The 15,953-nt window shown below is 53.1% G+C and overlaps 4 protein-coding genes across 4 annotated transcripts; 2 read left to right on the top strand and 2 right to left on the bottom strand.

Annotated features, from left to right (window-relative positions):
• Positions 1–523: 523 nt before the first annotated feature.
• On the bottom strand, positions 524–3,929 carry N0V89_011431 (uncharacterized protein; the record flags this gene model as incomplete). Its single annotated transcript, XM_056220162.1, has 3 exons — positions 524–3,358; positions 3,421–3,836; positions 3,896–3,929. The coding sequence occupies 3 exons, from the start codon at positions 3,927–3,929 to the stop codon at positions 524–526; spliced, it is 3,285 nt and encodes a 1,094-aa protein (XP_056065465.1).
• A 1,116-nt stretch (positions 3,930–5,045) lies between these two features.
• Positions 5,046–8,459, top strand: NAT10 (N-acetyltransferase 10; the record flags this gene model as incomplete). The annotated part of the gene is made up of 4 exons (XM_056220161.1): positions 5,046–5,062; positions 5,118–5,303; positions 5,356–8,136; positions 8,240–8,459. 4 exons carry the CDS (start codon positions 5,046–5,048, stop codon positions 8,457–8,459), a joined length of 3,204 nt encoding a protein of 1,067 aa, XP_056065464.1.
• A 668-nt stretch (positions 8,460–9,127) lies between these two features.
• On the bottom strand, positions 9,128–12,426 carry N0V89_011429 (uncharacterized protein; the record flags this gene model as incomplete). Its single annotated transcript, XM_056220160.1, has 5 exons — positions 9,128–11,462; positions 11,605–11,833; positions 11,892–11,985; positions 12,034–12,191; positions 12,240–12,426. The coding sequence occupies 5 exons, from the start codon at positions 12,424–12,426 to the stop codon at positions 9,128–9,130; spliced, it is 3,003 nt and encodes a 1,000-aa protein (XP_056065463.1).
• A 1,593-nt stretch (positions 12,427–14,019) lies between these two features.
• Positions 14,020–15,351, top strand: N0V89_011428 (uncharacterized protein; the record flags this gene model as incomplete). Its single annotated transcript, XM_056220159.1, has 1 exon — positions 14,020–15,351. One exon carries the CDS (start codon positions 14,020–14,022, stop codon positions 15,349–15,351), a length of 1,332 nt encoding a protein of 443 aa, XP_056065462.1.
• Positions 15,352–15,953: the final 602 nt, after the last annotated feature.

Genomic DNA, 15,953 nt, shown 5'->3' with positions numbered 1-15,953 from the left:
CGATGCTTTGGAGCACTTGGACTGAGTCGGGCAACGAGGAGTAGTGAAGGGGGGCGTCAAATTCCACCCGACTTCGATAGGATGATGGCTAGTAGTTTTATGAGTTAGGTAGGATTAGCGTTAGTATAGGGTAAGGGGTGAGGAATATACCAGCTGTTTTCTTAGGTCGAATGTATTTTAAGGATAAGTGTAATTTAATAGTAGGTCGCGGGTGCTTTTACGATTCCCGTAGTGAAGGGTGCGCCTCTCGCCTCAGCTAGTCAAAATGGCATGGTTCAATGCTAAACACGCGATGCGATGTTGAAGCCGGTGAGACAAGGATATCTTATGCGGATCTTAAGCCCGGTGGTAGAGGAATTAAAGACTGTATGGAAATAGATGAGCTTTGCGAGGGCTACTAGAACCGGCCGATTCTTGATAAAGCACACAAGAGAGACCGACGTGAAGATTCCTACACGAGCCTGCAGCAAGGTTTCTTTGGGTGGCGGATACAAAAAGATTCTTTACCTCTGGAAAGGTTCTTCTAGTTCGACTCCACCCAGATCTGGCCCGGTATCCCACTCTCAGTCTCTTGATGACCGGCTTCGGTGTCCAAAGACTGCGCCTCCCAAATTTTGACGACGTCTTCATCCAAGATTCCGTTCTCGAGCAGTGAATCTATCACCGCGCCGCTATCCTGCTCGCGCCTGGCGTGCAGAAACATCTCCCGCTTTACATTGTCAGAGATGGACTTGTGCTCCGTCCTGGCAAGGCTTTGCACAAGGCTTATGATCTTCGGCATAGCAGTATAAGACTCGCCAGGCTGCGATGGCCGTTGCAGCAGTTGGCATAGCTCAGCGACGATGTGTAAGGCGTCGAAATTCAAACAAGGTCCTTTCAAACGGCGTTGCAGTGTTTCTAGCACGCGCACCAATCCTCTAGACGCAGCAATGTCGATCAATCCTGAAGTTGAAGCGAGATAGCCGATGAGATAGTTGTCGGTGTGTCTGATGAGGAACGCCGTGCATCTGTCGATGACGAGCAGGGACTCCCAAGGGGCTTCGTCTTCGCCGTACAGCCACGATACACTTGCTGCAGCTTTTTTCTTTTCCCCTGCAACCCTCAATATGAGTTTTCGCGTGATTCTAAACTCATGTTTTCGGTACCGCACCAGATTGATAAAGCTCGCGTAGCCGACGATGTCGTTGCCTGGAATGGCGTCTATAGCATCTGGCCTGACAGGACCGGTGCTCTCGAGGAGGGAACGTGTTCTAAGGTCGCCATACCGAGATGCCTCCTCCATGCGCGCGGCGCGGGGGAAATGGGATTTCGGTCGAAAGTGCAGTAGTTCGTAGATGTCATTCTCTATTGCATAAAGCCCGGATGGTTTGACTAAAAGGCTCTCGTGAATATTCACGACGAGATTTGTGTGTTCTAGCAATGATACAAAGATCCATTGGAGCTCAGTCCTATCGAGCCTGTCGTCATGAGCAATCAGTCTGAGGGCCTCTTCTGGGATTGTGCAACCGGGCTCTGCGTGCTGGGCGAGGACTGCAACGATGGCTGGCGTAAATTCGCTCAGATTCTGCATGGCGATCGTGAATGCGGCAGGAGCCACAACTGGAGCACCTTTCGCTGCTTTAAGGAGCGTTGACAAGGTGTCCGCATTCCACTTTGCAGCCACATTTATTGCATCGGGCGTAACAACGATGCGATCACCAAGATCTACAACGATCTCTCGCATATACATTCCCAGCATTTGACGAGACCTGAATGCCTCGAGGATTTCGGGTAGATTTTGAAGCGGGTAGTCGCTCCGCTCGGCAAGCCGGACGAAACTCGTAGACCTTATCTGCAGTCGAGCAGCGGTGAGTAACTCTGAGGCTGATATGGTGATGTCATCGCTGGCCATTGCCAACAGAAACTCGAGATAATCTTGTGCTAAGGAAACATTTCCGAGTGCACGATGTATAGACGGTGCCGTCGTTTTGATGTTGAGGGATTTGGCCCAAGTAGAGTTGACCGTGGTGTCCTCTGGGAAAGGGAGATGCTGTAGAGCTTGCAGGAGCATCTCTTTGCTCACTCCTTCTGACATGACCTTCGAAGCAAAATCCGCCCAAAGGTTGGATGACGATACATGGACGATACCATGAGTAACTTCTACATATGCCGGTTCTATGCTAAGGAGGATTACCAAAGCGTACAGATCCGCCATATTGTCTTCTGATTCGTGCTCACAACGTCTGGAGAACAGCTCTTGCGCTTTGAGGTAGTTGAATTTCCTGTCCAATGCGTTGTCCAGCCGACCACGAGCCGCAACTGCAATAGCGTGTTCTTCGATATATAGACTTTCATATATGAGAACCGCTTCGGTAAGTAGGGTCGATGCCTGATGATAATGCTCAAAATCCATGAACAAGGCCGCCATGTTTGACATAGCTGTTGCTTGTAGTAAGGTTCGATGGCGGTCCCAGTCCGTTGGAGAATACAAGGTCATCACCTGGTCGCTCATCAACTTCAACGCTTCTTCTTCATCTTGTCCGCAGTCTTTCTCCCAGCTCCATAGGAGAGGAAAATCCTTTGTATCTTCGTCAATGTCGTCTGACCACGACTGCCACCATTCGCAGCCAGACTTGACTCGCCTACCGTCGGAATCAAGTACATGGACAATGCGACTGCCAATCGCCATGACGACCTGGAGATAATATTTTGTAGGCCTCGCGAAGATGATCCTACTCGCATGTGGTAAAAACAGGACGATATCATCCTCTAGTAGTCGTTCTGAGGGCACTCGTATGTTAACGTATACGCTCCAGACACGACCGGGCCCTGGAAACCTGGAGACCCTTGTGGAAGTGATCTGAATTACCTGCGTATTCTCCCATAGCCGCCCTTCATCCCCGTGGGCAATATGTTCTACTCTTCCGATATCGTAGCCTGTAGTACGGACAAACATCGTTTGGCGACAGGCGGACGCTGAAACACTGGAGTCCTCGCCGAATACGATCTTGCCTAATCTTTGGAGGAGTTCTTTCCAACTTTTCTTGTAATCTGGTTGCAGACTCATCATCAAGTCGCTATCTGAAGACAAACCCCATAGTGCATAGACTTTATCTCGTGGATCAGTAGCGTCGTGAGCATGGAAGCGATCGATGAGCTCAGTCAAGGGCTCGATTTTCAAGTGAGCTTGGCCCTTGAAACTCTCTCGATAGTTCGAAGTCTTGATCAGGCGCGAGAATGCTAGAATGCGGCTACGAAGCTCCCAGTCATATATGCCTTTGAGCGCATCGAGGCCAGCAAGGAATGTCACGGTCTGCATTTCTGCATCACCACACTTGAGCAACATGTTCCGAGCGGCAGTGACTTCTTGTAGTATCTTCTGAAACGTCAACATACTTGGTATGAACCACGAAGAACGAGATGGAGAGGGACTCAGCGTACCCACATGCGCCGAAAATAGGGTCGATGGAGCAATAGTAGAATCGCCTGTTCAACACCCAGGCTGCCCACCTCTCTATCGAAATCGTTGTCAACATCGCCGTCAATGACATTGTCCTCACGCCGGAACCATGACAAATTTTCTCCAGATTGAGATCGATCTGCCGATTGGTGCATTGGTGCCATATCCCTCAGCTTCTGAAAAGCAAATGTGCTGCCATCTGCCTCTGCACCTAACCACACAACGACACGTTTTGCAAGGCCATAAATTCGCGCCATCGCAGCGACTTGCGTTGCCTTCTCTCTAACATCTTGCTGATTGATGCAGATGGCATCGATCCATAAGATCTGTTCGAAAAAAGGGTCACGGAGGTGTAGAAGCGCTTCATAGAGATTTGGTGTTGCCTCAAAGGGGACGACTACTTCTCCGGTATCGATGCTTATAGATCGACGGTCTTCCGGTGAGCCCCAGACATACGACAAACATTCGTAGGGATGTGCTCTGGACCCATCGCCGGTAATCGGGTAGGTGACTAGCTTGCAAAGTATCGGTGCCGACGGGTTGTCAGATGGCTGAAGCTTGATTAGGCGGATGCTAAATGTGTCGGCGGGAAGTGGGGCATATAGCAAGGACGGCGCCATCGCTACGCTAGAGGTAAATCCACGGTAAAGAATAATTCGGTGGGAAACAGTCGGATGAGGAATGTAGTATCATCTGAACAGAGATAAGAGTTCTAATGAGACATGTAGAGACTTCTGACGCCCCTTCGGCTGGTGGCCAAGAGGCTCAGCAAGACAAGGCTGCATCATTTGTGCCTCAGGGCTAGATCCTGCACAACCTGGTTGGTTGCATGGGGCGCACTGGCGCGCGGCAAAACATCGAGTTCTCCATAGACTCCGGCGAGATAATAAGACATCTCGTATCCCTGAAAGAGCACTGGTTTAGAGATTGAATGGGTCTCGATGTATGGTAGATAAAGATTGCTGCGGAGTCAAATTGATTTATGGTCCTGGTCTTCTATACTCGTAGAAGGTAGATTATTATATCGGAAATATCCACATACTGCGAATGAGTGAGACGATGCTGCGGGCGATCGTGTCTGCCACAATAGCGAAACTTCACCAGGCCAGGGATAAGGAGAATGGTAGTTAGTCACGATGAGCGAAGAAGAGCTGTTCGAACCTCGACAGTCGGCCGTTTTGTCTGGCCTCGTTCAAGGTGTGCGGTGTCAAGCTTGGCATTCTGCAACCATTCCTAACCAGCGTATAACAAGCAATGCGAAGATTTTTGGAAACGGTATTGAAGTACAGATGGCTCTAGAAAGCCTCGATCGGCTGTTGTATGTCCCATCCGGGTGGAACTCAATCAGGAAAGCGGTGTCGGGCTTGGCATCCCACAACGCCGACCAATGCTTAGATTCTGCCGCCCGCTAACATTTTTCGAGCCAAGATTTCGAGTTCACGACCGCCGCAACCCGCGCAAACGCACCCCAAGTGCACCCACGCCTCAGAATCGCTCGAAGCTATAAGATTTCTTTCGCGTAGGAAATCTCTAGCTACTCAGAATATTGTGCCGGACATAGCCACTACCTGTGGGAGGTGGCGGGGAAGCTTGCGCAGCGGTCAACATGCCGAAGAAAGCCATGTACGGAACGCAATATACAGAAACTTACATGAGGGCTATACTGACTGGATCGCAGTGACTCGCGGATACCCGCTTTGATTCGTAATGGCGCGCAAGAAAAGAAACGAAGCTTCTTCGTGGTCGTTGGCGATCGCCAGAAAGATGTCATAGTCAACCTGTACCACATCCTGCTGAACGTGGACGTGAAGCTCAACAAGTCGGTTCTTTGGGCATACAAGAAGCAGCTTTTGGGTTTCTCAAGGTGGGAACGAACACCGCATTAGGCAATTGCAGAGGCTAACGTGATTGAATAGTCACCGCAAGAAGCGCGAGAAGAAGATCAAGAACGAAGTAAAGCGTGGGATACGCGATATCGATACGGAAGACCCCTTCGAACTATTCGTCTCAACGCAAAACGTCCGATATGTTTACTATAAGGAGACCGAGAAGATTCTGGGTAACACATACGGCATGTGCATATTGCAGGACTTCGAGGGTATCACGCCGAATCTGCTCGCCCGGACAATAGAAACCGTCGAAGGAGGTGGACTTGTGATTCTATTGCTTAAGGGCATGAACAGCTTGAAGCAGCTGTACACATTATCCATGGACGTCCACTCGCGGTACCGGACTGAAGCGCATAGCGATGTGGTCGCGCGCTTCAACGAGCGCTTTATACTGTCATTGGGGAAATGCGACTCGTGTTTGGTCGTGGACGACGAGCTGAATGTGCTTCCCCTCTCAGGCGGCAAAAGCGTTAAGCAACTGCCGCCACCGGACCCGGAAGCTGAAGGTAAGACACCGAAGGCAAAGGAGTTGGAAGAGATCAAAGAATCCTTGGCAGACACGCCGCCGGTCGGTGATTTGGTCAAGCTTGCGAAGACCGTAGATCAAGCGAAAGCACTGCTCACATTTGTCGATGCAATTTCGGAGAAAACACTGCAGAGCACTGTGACTTTGACTGCTGCTCGTGGTCGCGGAAAGTCTGCAGCGCTGGGTGTTGCTGTAGCTGCCGCGGTCGCCCACGGCTATAGCAACATCTTCATTACCTCGCCTAGTCCGGAGAACTTGAAAACGCTTTTTGAGTTCGTTTTCAAGGGTTTCGATGCGCTTGGATACATGGATCACCAAGATTACACCATCATGCAATCGACGAACCCGGACTTCAACAAGGCTATCGTGCGCGTCAACGTGCACCGACAACACCGACAGACCATTCAGTACATTCAGCCCCAGGATGCATACACCCTTGGCCAGGCTGAGTTGGTTGTTATCGATGAAGCGGCGGCGATACCGTTGCCTCTGGTACGAAAACTGATGGGACCGTATCTCGTTTTCATGGCATCCACAATCAACGGTTACGAAGGCACTGGACGATCATTGTCATTAAAGCTCATTCAACAGTTGCGAGAACAATCTCGAGGGCGAGCAAATGGAGCCGACCATGTCATCGACCGCTCGACGGGCAAGGAGTCGAAGGATGGCACCGAGACCTCGATGGCTGGTCGCTCGCTGCGCGAAATCACACTCTCGGAACCTATTCGTTATGCCCAGGGCGACTCTGTAGAGCGATGGCTCAACGACGTGCTCTGCCTTGATGCCACTCTTCCACGGTCAAAGATGAACACTCAGGGATGCCCGCATCCGTCCGAATGTCAGCTTCTCCATGTTAATCGCGATACCCTATTCTCCTTCAATCCAGCAGCAGAGAAGTTCTTGCAGAAGATGATGGCCCTCTACGTCGCGAGTCATTACAAGAACTCACCTAATGACCTTCAACTTATGTCGGACGCCCCAGCACATCAGCTATTTGTCCTCGTCCCACCAGTAACAGAGGATAACAAGCTTCCGGAGCCACTTTGCGTGGTGCAGGTAGCACTTGAAGGCCAGATTAGCAGAGAGAGCGTGCTCAGCAGTCTTAACAGAGGACAGCGCGCCGGTGGTGATCTCATACCTTGGATTGTCTCCCAGCAATTCCAGGATGAGAACTTTGCAGGACTTTCAGGCGCACGTGTAATACGGATAGCAACAAACCCCGACTACACCAACATGGGCTACGGTTCACGAGCACTGGAGCTTCTTGTTGACTTCTACGACGGCAAGCTTGCGAGCCTTTCGGAAACAGAGCCAAAGGAACTCGAAGGCATGCGGAGAGTGACTGAGGAAGAGCTGGAAAGCGCGACACTCCTGAAGGACGATGTGAAGGTCAGGGAAGCAAAGGACATGCCTCCACTTTTTGCTCGACTACCGGAACTCAAAGCACCTCAGCTCGACTATGTCGGCGTTTCATACGGTTTAACGCCTCAACTACACAAGTTCTGGAAACGAGCTTCATTTGTTCCCGTATATCTTCGACAAACGGCCAACGAGCTCACAGGAGAGCACACCTGCGTCATGCTGCGGTCGCTCGAGACAACGACCTCGGACGGCAGCTGGGTGGCCGCCTTCGCCAAGGACTTTCAAAAACGATTCCTCTCTCTCCTCTCCTACCAATTCCGCACATTCCCTGCCGTTACCTCCCTCTCAATAGACGAGTCCGCCTCCGCAGGCTCAAAGCTAGACGTCGACCTCGCTCCCAGACCCATCGCGAAAGCAGAACTAGACAACCTCCTCAGCGCCTACGACCTCAAGCGCCTCGATTCGTACGCCAACAACATGCTCGACTACCACGTTATCCTCGACATGCTGCCCAAGATCGCAGAGCTTTATTTCACGGGCCGACTCAAGGGTCAGGTCAAGATGAGCGGTGTGCAGACTGCGATTCTACTTGCAATCGGGCTGCAGCGGAAGGAGTTCTCAGACGTGGAGAAGGAACTTGGGCTCAGCAATAGTCAGCTGCTAGCCATGTTTGTCAAGGTCATCCGTAAGGTCGCCACTACGTTCCGCGGCATCGTCGAAGGCGCTATCGAAGAGACGATGCCGGAGGCTATGGAGGTAGAGCATGACGGTGTGGATGGCGATGCAGAAGGCGGTGCTGCGCGCTTCAAGCCGCTCGAGAAGGACCTCGATGAGGAGCTACGGGAGGGCGGTGATGAGGCTCTGCGAGAGGAGCGCGAAAGGGCGAAGGCGATGATTGATGCGCTGCCGCTTGGGAAGTAAGTGGATCCCTACTACGGTGTTATGCGTCGAGACCACTCAGGCTGGGCTATGCATTGAACCGACTTTTCGCGTACCTATGATGCTAATGTTTATTTACAGGTACGAAATCGGAGCCGGAGCAGCCGACTGGACCGACGCAGAGCGCCAGGTCCGTGATGCGGCGAAGAAAGGCGGAGCGGTGAGCTCCACCGTCAGCGTCAAGACGGGCAAAGCCAACAAGCGGAAAGCGGGCGAAGCCGTGGACGAGGCATACAAGGAAGCGGAGAAGTTCAAGGAGGGCGGCAAGAAAAAGAAGAGCAAGTTTGCGAAGGGGAGATAGTGCTTTTCGCGTCAACGCATGAAGGTGGGCGTGTTGCATTTGGCGTTTTGATATCCATAGATACTAGTATGAGAGTGAAAATACATCATGCAATGTCACATCACAAGCGCAGCAGATGCAGGATGTAGTGAGAAAAGCCAGATTCCACGATGACGGTAGCTCGAAGCTGGTATATCGTGCGTGTACACCCAAACCGTGCAATCAATCTAGATATATAGCCCCAAAAACAACAACCCGATCCCACCTACCCTCCACAGGGGCAGAAACAAACACTCCATAAAAGCCGTTCATCTGCCAAGAAAAGCACGCCGATTAATCCACCTTGACACAAGTGTATTAGAAGGTAAAGCAACGACCAGAAGAGTTCCAGTGTAATCGGAGTGGCATTACTACTTCAGGACGGGATAGGATAGAAGGAGAAAACAAACAAGGGGTATTATTCGAAGTATGAGAAAAGGGGTATCAGAAGAGCAGAGTATCGCAGAGTGTTGCAGAGCAGAGCAGCGCAAGAGACGCTCAGGTTTGACAAAGCAGGGAAGCGCGTACGGAAGCGCGTACGTGTGCGGGAAGATGAAGATCCTGCTGCACGCATTAGCGGATTTGCTCGAAGAAGCCTCAGATAGAAAACAGGCGTACGAACCTTGTTACAAAAGCAAACATCTTCTTTCCTATCGCCTAGCCGGCGCCTGGGCCCCGGGCTGACCGTCGACATTGCCCGTGAGCTCCGCGACTCTCGCCTTGATGCGCGCGACGCGGCTCTCGATCGTCTCTTCGCCGCTGGTTTCTCCCTCGTCGGTGCGCACGCTCTGGCTGTGGCTTCTGCGAGACTGCTCCTCGCTCAAGCGGGCAGCGCGCTCAGCGGCGTTCTTCCTGATCTGTGCCCAGCGGTCCTGCGTCTGAGGTGCCTGCGCCGAATCATCCACTGACTCCTCTGAGATGTTGTCAATGGAGCGTCGTGAGGGCGTAGATTCTTCCGGCACTGCTGGAGGTGCGTAGCGAGGCACGCTCGGAGCTGCATCGTCGTCGTCGGAATCATCGGGCACGAAGGCTGGCATGTCGTCCATGGGTCCTTGGTCGAAAGTGGAGAACGCAGCGTTTGCCTCTGGGTCTTGGTGCCTGTTCGGGGTGGGCGTCACTTGGAGCGCCGGTTCATGGTACGTCTTCGAGATCGCCGATAACGCTGGACTATGCTGTGCATCTGTAGGGAAAGTTGGTGGGGGCAATGGCTTCTCAACGCTGCGGGCTGGGGAGGGCTCACGAGCGTCGCCGTGATCGTCGATTCGCGAAACGCTTCTGGTGGCCTCAATTGCACGTAGGCGTGCGTCGTCGTCGGGTTTAGTGGTCACTGGCGCTGGAGCTTCAGCCCTCTTCTTGCCAAAAAGCTTTCGGAATCCACCACCGCCCTCTTTCTTGTTCTTCTTTAATTTCGAAGGAGGGGACTTCTTTGCGTCTGAAACAGGACCATGCTCGTCACTGGGACGTGTCTCAGGCTGCACTGGAACAGGCTTCCTGAGCGCTGGATGCTGGTCTAATGCAGGACCGGATTTATCATCGAAAACGGCAGGCGATAGCGCTGCTTTCTCCGGAGGTGGTGGAGCCGAGCTCGAAGCTCCGTTGTACTGCGGCTCCGGGAAAGCCTGAGGTGCAGGGGATGGTGGCGCGTTCTCCTCAGCTGTAGGCAGCGCAGGAAGATCACGGTTTGAATGATTGCGGTGAGACAAAGCCGCAGTGCTCCCATTCCCATTCGCAGTAGACAGAAGGTTGGTATTCGAGCCTTTGCCAGCTGCCACGTCGCCGAGGTACTGAGCACGGAGTGCATCACGATCCTTTGCACCTTCCCCGAACCTCTTATCCCACTTCATTGCTGGTCCAGCTTCACTCAGTAGGTGGGGCTGCAGTGTGAGGACACTGTTCGTCTTGGTTGAATTTGCATCATCGTTCCTACCGCGGCGCTGGGCAAGCTGCTCCGCAGCTTGTAGGTTTCTCTGGTCTTGGGCTAGTCTTGCTGCGGCGGCTTGGACACGAGCGTGCTGATCTGGACCGATACTGGTCTTGCTCATTGGCGTGTTTTGGGTTGTGCGGTTATACGGCTCCTTAGCTGTTGGCTTCTTGCCCGTAGATTTTCTCCGCCCTAACCGACCCCGCTTGGTCCAGCTGAACATAGATTTCTTCTCCGCGATATAAGCTCCTTCTTCCTGTCCAGGCGAGGCGCCCTTGACCTGCTCTTCCATCACGAGCCATTTCGCGCCTGCAATCTTCGTCTCGATCAATGTGCATCTCCCAAAGGCAGCTTTGCGCTCGGTGGTTTCCTCGGATGCTAGACTCGTCATCCAGACCCACCAGAATGTATCGTCGAGGTCAAGCTGAGTGATGCTCGCAAGTTCACCAGGATCGAGATCCTCCTCGCCGCGCAAGTTGCGCACGTGGGATTGTGAGCTTTGCACGCGAGCAGCTTCGCCAATGGGTGGAAGTTTTGCGGAAGGTGATAGTAATGTCGACGTATTGTTGTTCTCGTCTGGAAAGCCAGTGGAAAGGAAATCAGCCCAGGAAGGTGTTGTAGGTCGACCAAAGTCGTTGTTCCGCGAGCGTGCCCCTGATCTCATGCTGGAGAACTCGCGTGTACCGGACTCACTTGGCGCACCGTTAGTACTCAGCGATGGACTATCTAGTATTCCCGAGAAACCCAGATCTTCAAATTTGGACCAGGATGGATCTTGTTTCGAACCCTCCGCCGCTGCTGCCACAGATTGATTGGCGGAAGAGATGGAATCTAGCACTCTGCGGCACTCGTCAGTCAATGCTGTGACGGTATCGTCATAAGATGAGAAGGCCTGCAGAGCCTCGTCATCGTCGCGGTATTCAAAATTCTTCGCTCGGCGCAAAAGGGCAAATGGCGTAGGAGACACAGAGTCCACGATCATAACGACTTTGGTGGTGGTCTGGAACATGAGCTGTGGCGCTTGTGGCGGGTATTCGGTCTGCGATAGCAACGACAGAAGTGATCTGGGAAGAGCATTAATACCGCTCATAACATTGGCGTCCGGAGATAGAGAGCGCAAGTAGGCGAAGAACAAATGACTAGCAGCATCGGCGGCTCTAATGTTGGGTCAGAACACAGTCATTGAGGCGAGTGGAGAGGCAGTACTTTTCCCATGCGCGGTAGCCCCCGTCAAAGCCTTTGCCATCGTCTGTGAACTCGAAGGCCCACCATCCGGCCATACGAGACAGCTTCCTCCCGCCCATGCCATTACTCTTGCCTCGTGCAGCTACGGCAGCGAGCAGATCGAAGAAATCGAAGATGACACGTTTGCGGGCTTCCGACTCGACGCTGAGTGGAATGAAAGTATCGAAGGCGTGTCTGGCGAAGTTGGAATCTGTGGCGCGCGTTAGCACGGTTACGCGTGCTCATGTGCATCCGCATCTGCAGCTTACCCGACTCCCCGATGCGGAAAAGCTCGTACGCGTCCCAACTGACGACGCCGCCGGGCAATCTGCTCCAACACCATTTCATTATGCTACAAAGTGTCTGTCTGAGTTAGCCACCGTTGCGGGTTCAATGTGACGAGGCGCCTACCAATGGCTCTGCGAGGCGCACTTCCTGCGCCAACCCCTCGCCAGTGAATTGCCTGCTCCCCTCGTAATTAGCCCTGAAGAAGTTGCGCACAAAGTTGCGAGCGGCGCTGGGTTCTGATGTTGGGCGGAAGGGTAGCAATATGAAGGGAATGTCCAGTGCTAGCACTTGTCAGCCATGTGTGGGTTCCAATGCGCAATTGATCGCACCTCTTGACTTCATCTCTCGTGTGCAGACGTGTATGAGCTCCTGGATCTCGTCGGGCGCAACCTCTTTGCGGGTCCAGGACTCTTCCCAGCGCGGCTTCGGCGGTGCCACGGGCTGGCTGCTGGCGTTGCCTGCCTTTGCACCGCGCGATCCATCTTTGGACCCAAAGACCTTCTTGAAGAAGGGCATTCTGTAGGTCAATTCACAGGCGGCGCCGTGTTGCCTGGCGGCATGCGCTGGTTGCGACCGGGGCGGAGCCGAGGGGCTTCAATGCTGGTACGCGAGCGGGATGAGGTCACCAGCGGGCGTTGGGCGGAGCGACGGGCGTGCGACGGTTTGTTGATAGGAGGCGTGGTGTATCGAAGCAGCCTGCCTCGGAGGTGGGTTACCAGTGTAAAGTTTCGGCTTGTGGAAGAGACGTGTGTGTGGTTGACAGACAACCTGACCCCTTTGCGAAAAAGCGAAATGAGCCCTGTAAACTAACTTCACAGGCCCCAATGCGCGCCCACGCCACGAAACACTGCCAAGCCCAGGTCGAGCTTGTTGTGCCGCTAGCAGCGACCCAATTGCCTATGGCACTCGTACATGGCTCTCTGCTTCACCGCAGCTTTCTCCATTATCTTGCTTTCCGAGCCTCTGCGCGCGCGCTCGGCGACGACCTCGGATGGGTGCTGCTACACGCGCCTTCTATTGGCCTCATCTCCCACAGGCCCTGCTGCGGCGCTTCAGGGTCCTGGATGCGTTGTCGTCCTCGTCCACACTCGGCGAATCAGGAGCTGTTACGTTGCGAGACTGTCGTCAACCCGTACCACTCGCTGGCACACCGCACCGGTACTCATTGTGGCCATGCCGCCCGGGGCCATACCAGCGATCGCAGAGGCAGCAGCACCTTCGTCAGAAGAAGCTCATCAACAACCCCCACCATGCCGCTGCCACAGATGGCGTCATGCGTCCGGGTAATGAGCGCTTCTCCAGCGTAGAGAGCACCTCTCTGAGCACCCTTCCCTGGAGCCGCATTCCCGCAGCCCTCACTTGCATGCGCGTCCTCGGAGGACGACAGAAGGGTCCGAATCACGCATGAATCACAAAGTACCGCTACTAACCTAATCGCCATTGATCGCGAAACGCGCCACACCCGTAGCAGTGGGCCATTGGTTAGGAACCCGCTGCACTCATCTCCAGCTCCCCCACGTTGCCTCATTCGTTGCACCAGCATTTGCAATTCCTGACATGAAGGAATGAAAGCCACAATAGTCAACTGATGGGTGACCAGCTTTCCTATTCGAGCAGTAGAACAGCCTCACGGAGGACACGCTGGCATGGGCTTGAACTTCTGAGCTGAAGTTCTGATTCCATTGGAAGCTGGTGACTGGAAATGCCCCTATAGCCTTTGATGTACTGTGTACACTTTCACTGTCTGTTGTTCCACGACACATCTATTATGCGGACATACTACAATGGATGGTCACTGCGAAGCTATAAAACAGCTTGCCCATGCCGCGAATTTATGCATACCCGTGGACCCGTACCCGTGGACAAATGGCTGTCATGTGATTCCGCGTTTAGGGTTTAGACCCAGCCCGGCCCGGGAAGACGCGCTAGCCGCTGCTGCGTGAGCCCCACCGACACTAAATGCAGGTGTTTTGTTGTCATGCACCAAACCGGAGCCCGCTCCCGTCTCACAAGCCGCAGCCTACTGAGCGCAGCTTTAGAAGTGAGGTTAACCTCCTCGGGCTGTTCGCATCTCGATTGCCGTCATCGAGTCTATAGTGAACCGCCAGTATGCAGAGGTGTCCAGTTCCGGACATCGATCGGGCGTTGTCCCCATATATCAACACACGCGAAGAGACATTGAGAGTGCGCCGTACGCTTTCCAGATACCTGACTGCTTCCCTTCGACCCGTCAATGCGGCGACTCAAAATCAGCACCTCAATCACGAGATCCCACACAACCTTGGTGCGGTCGGTACAAATCCTCCAGGACTCAAAGGTTCCCGCGGTGCATATCTAGAAGCAATCAGGAGTAAAAAGGCTGCCCAGGCGAAACTCGAGAGACTCCAAGCTTCGTTGGAAGAACTTCAGCAACGCCATGTCGTCGAGTCCTCTGTCAAAGTCTCTCCTCAAGAAACCGACGTGGCCCAAAGCTACATAACCCTGCTTCGACAGCGGCGTCGATTTGCAGAAATTGAGATTGTACAGGCATCTCTTGAAAAACTACTCAACGTGAACCCCATCGAAGGCCTAAAGGATCCGCGCGATCTTGTCAAGGACTCGATCGGTGAGCAACCCAGTCTCCCTGCGGAACGTTTCGAGAGTCTGGCACATGCTGAGAATAGCGCCTCGTCTATTCTGAAGCTGAAGAACGAGGTTCTTGAGGCAAGATCGAGCATGGACCGGGCAAGGGCGGCACGAAACGAAGTACACGGCGCATCGCAGGATGTACCCAGTCTGGCTGTGCAGGTATATGCGCTCAGTCGTGCGCGAGAAGAGATTGTAGAATGGGTGCAGGGCGAATTGTCTAAGATGGATGAAGAATCTGGGTTCATTGAAGATGCTTCCCCGGTCAAGCGGCCTGTTGCCCAGCCCAACGGCCAGGATCTCGCTTCATCGGAATCTCAAATCCGGAGTTGCTACAATCAATACACAGCATCCCGCGCAAATGCTATCGAGGGGCACCATTCTTTCCAGCAACCTCCAGCGACACGCCAAGGAGAGCTTGAGGAGGCCAAACAAGATACCTACACCACGGCTCAGAATACTACAAGTGGGAGCTCCAAGGTTCTCGTCGCTAGCCTTCTCCCTCATCTATCGCATCTCGCTCGGCACCATACTAATGAGCGCCTTATGCTCTTACAAACCCTCTATCTGCAAAATCAGATATCATCTGCGGACGAGGCAATGGGCGATTCGCTAGCGAGACTCGCTGACGAAAGCCATCTTCTACCGTCCGGGTCGCGAGGGATCGAGCCTTGGGGCACGGCCGTTGCCGAGCTCGAGACACGCAACTTGGAGTCCGTTGAAGAGCGCTTGCACAGCAGCCGATCGAATATCAACAACATCGCTACTATCATAGATCTCTGTTCTCTCCAGAGCAAAGTACTGGATTCAATTTAAGCGTTCACCCACAAACGTCATCTTGCTGTCCATGCGACACAATCTACAATGCAATCCCAGGTTTCTCATCGAATTGCAAGCGTACAGCGAGTGCTTCTATGCATGTATATTTCTTCAGTGAGAAGAAAACGGGCATCGTCCCAATGGGACATGTCGAACCAGTCAGGGTCATGCTCAACACTTCGTACGCACGATTTGTTGCTAACATCTGCCGCGCTGGTCCCCACGTTGTCTATGCCTAACCGACGCTTGATAACACATCAGGTGCTAAACTTGGTGTTCCCTTCCAAATCCGGGTCAGTTGCGGGCTCAGTCCATCAAAATATATAGGGAAGATGGTCATGGTTCGTCAAATTAGCCTTTTAACATCCTGGGCAACGCCGAAGCGACCCAATCGCCATACCCTTCCGATTGCCACGCCCGGCATGAAACATACCCAGGAGAGTGACCTGGGTATGCTGTTGAATAATGACTGCGATTGGATTTGCCGGTGTATATTGTAATATCATCGGCCGGGATTGGCCAGTCGTCTGCGTTTCTACAAGGCTTCTCCGCAATCTTCTTCATTAAACCTACATCACAGGATATGGGGCCATATGGAA

The sequence above is a fragment of the Didymosphaeria variabile genome, assembly GCF_027946475.1.
Source record: "Didymosphaeria variabile strain IMI 356815 chromosome Unknown scaffold_9, whole genome shotgun sequence".
Taxonomy (NCBI): domain Eukaryota; kingdom Fungi; phylum Ascomycota; class Dothideomycetes; order Pleosporales; family Didymosphaeriaceae; genus Didymosphaeria; species Didymosphaeria variabile.
Note: the sequence above shows the minus strand (reverse complement) of the source record. Positions and strands in the feature narration are given on the sequence as shown.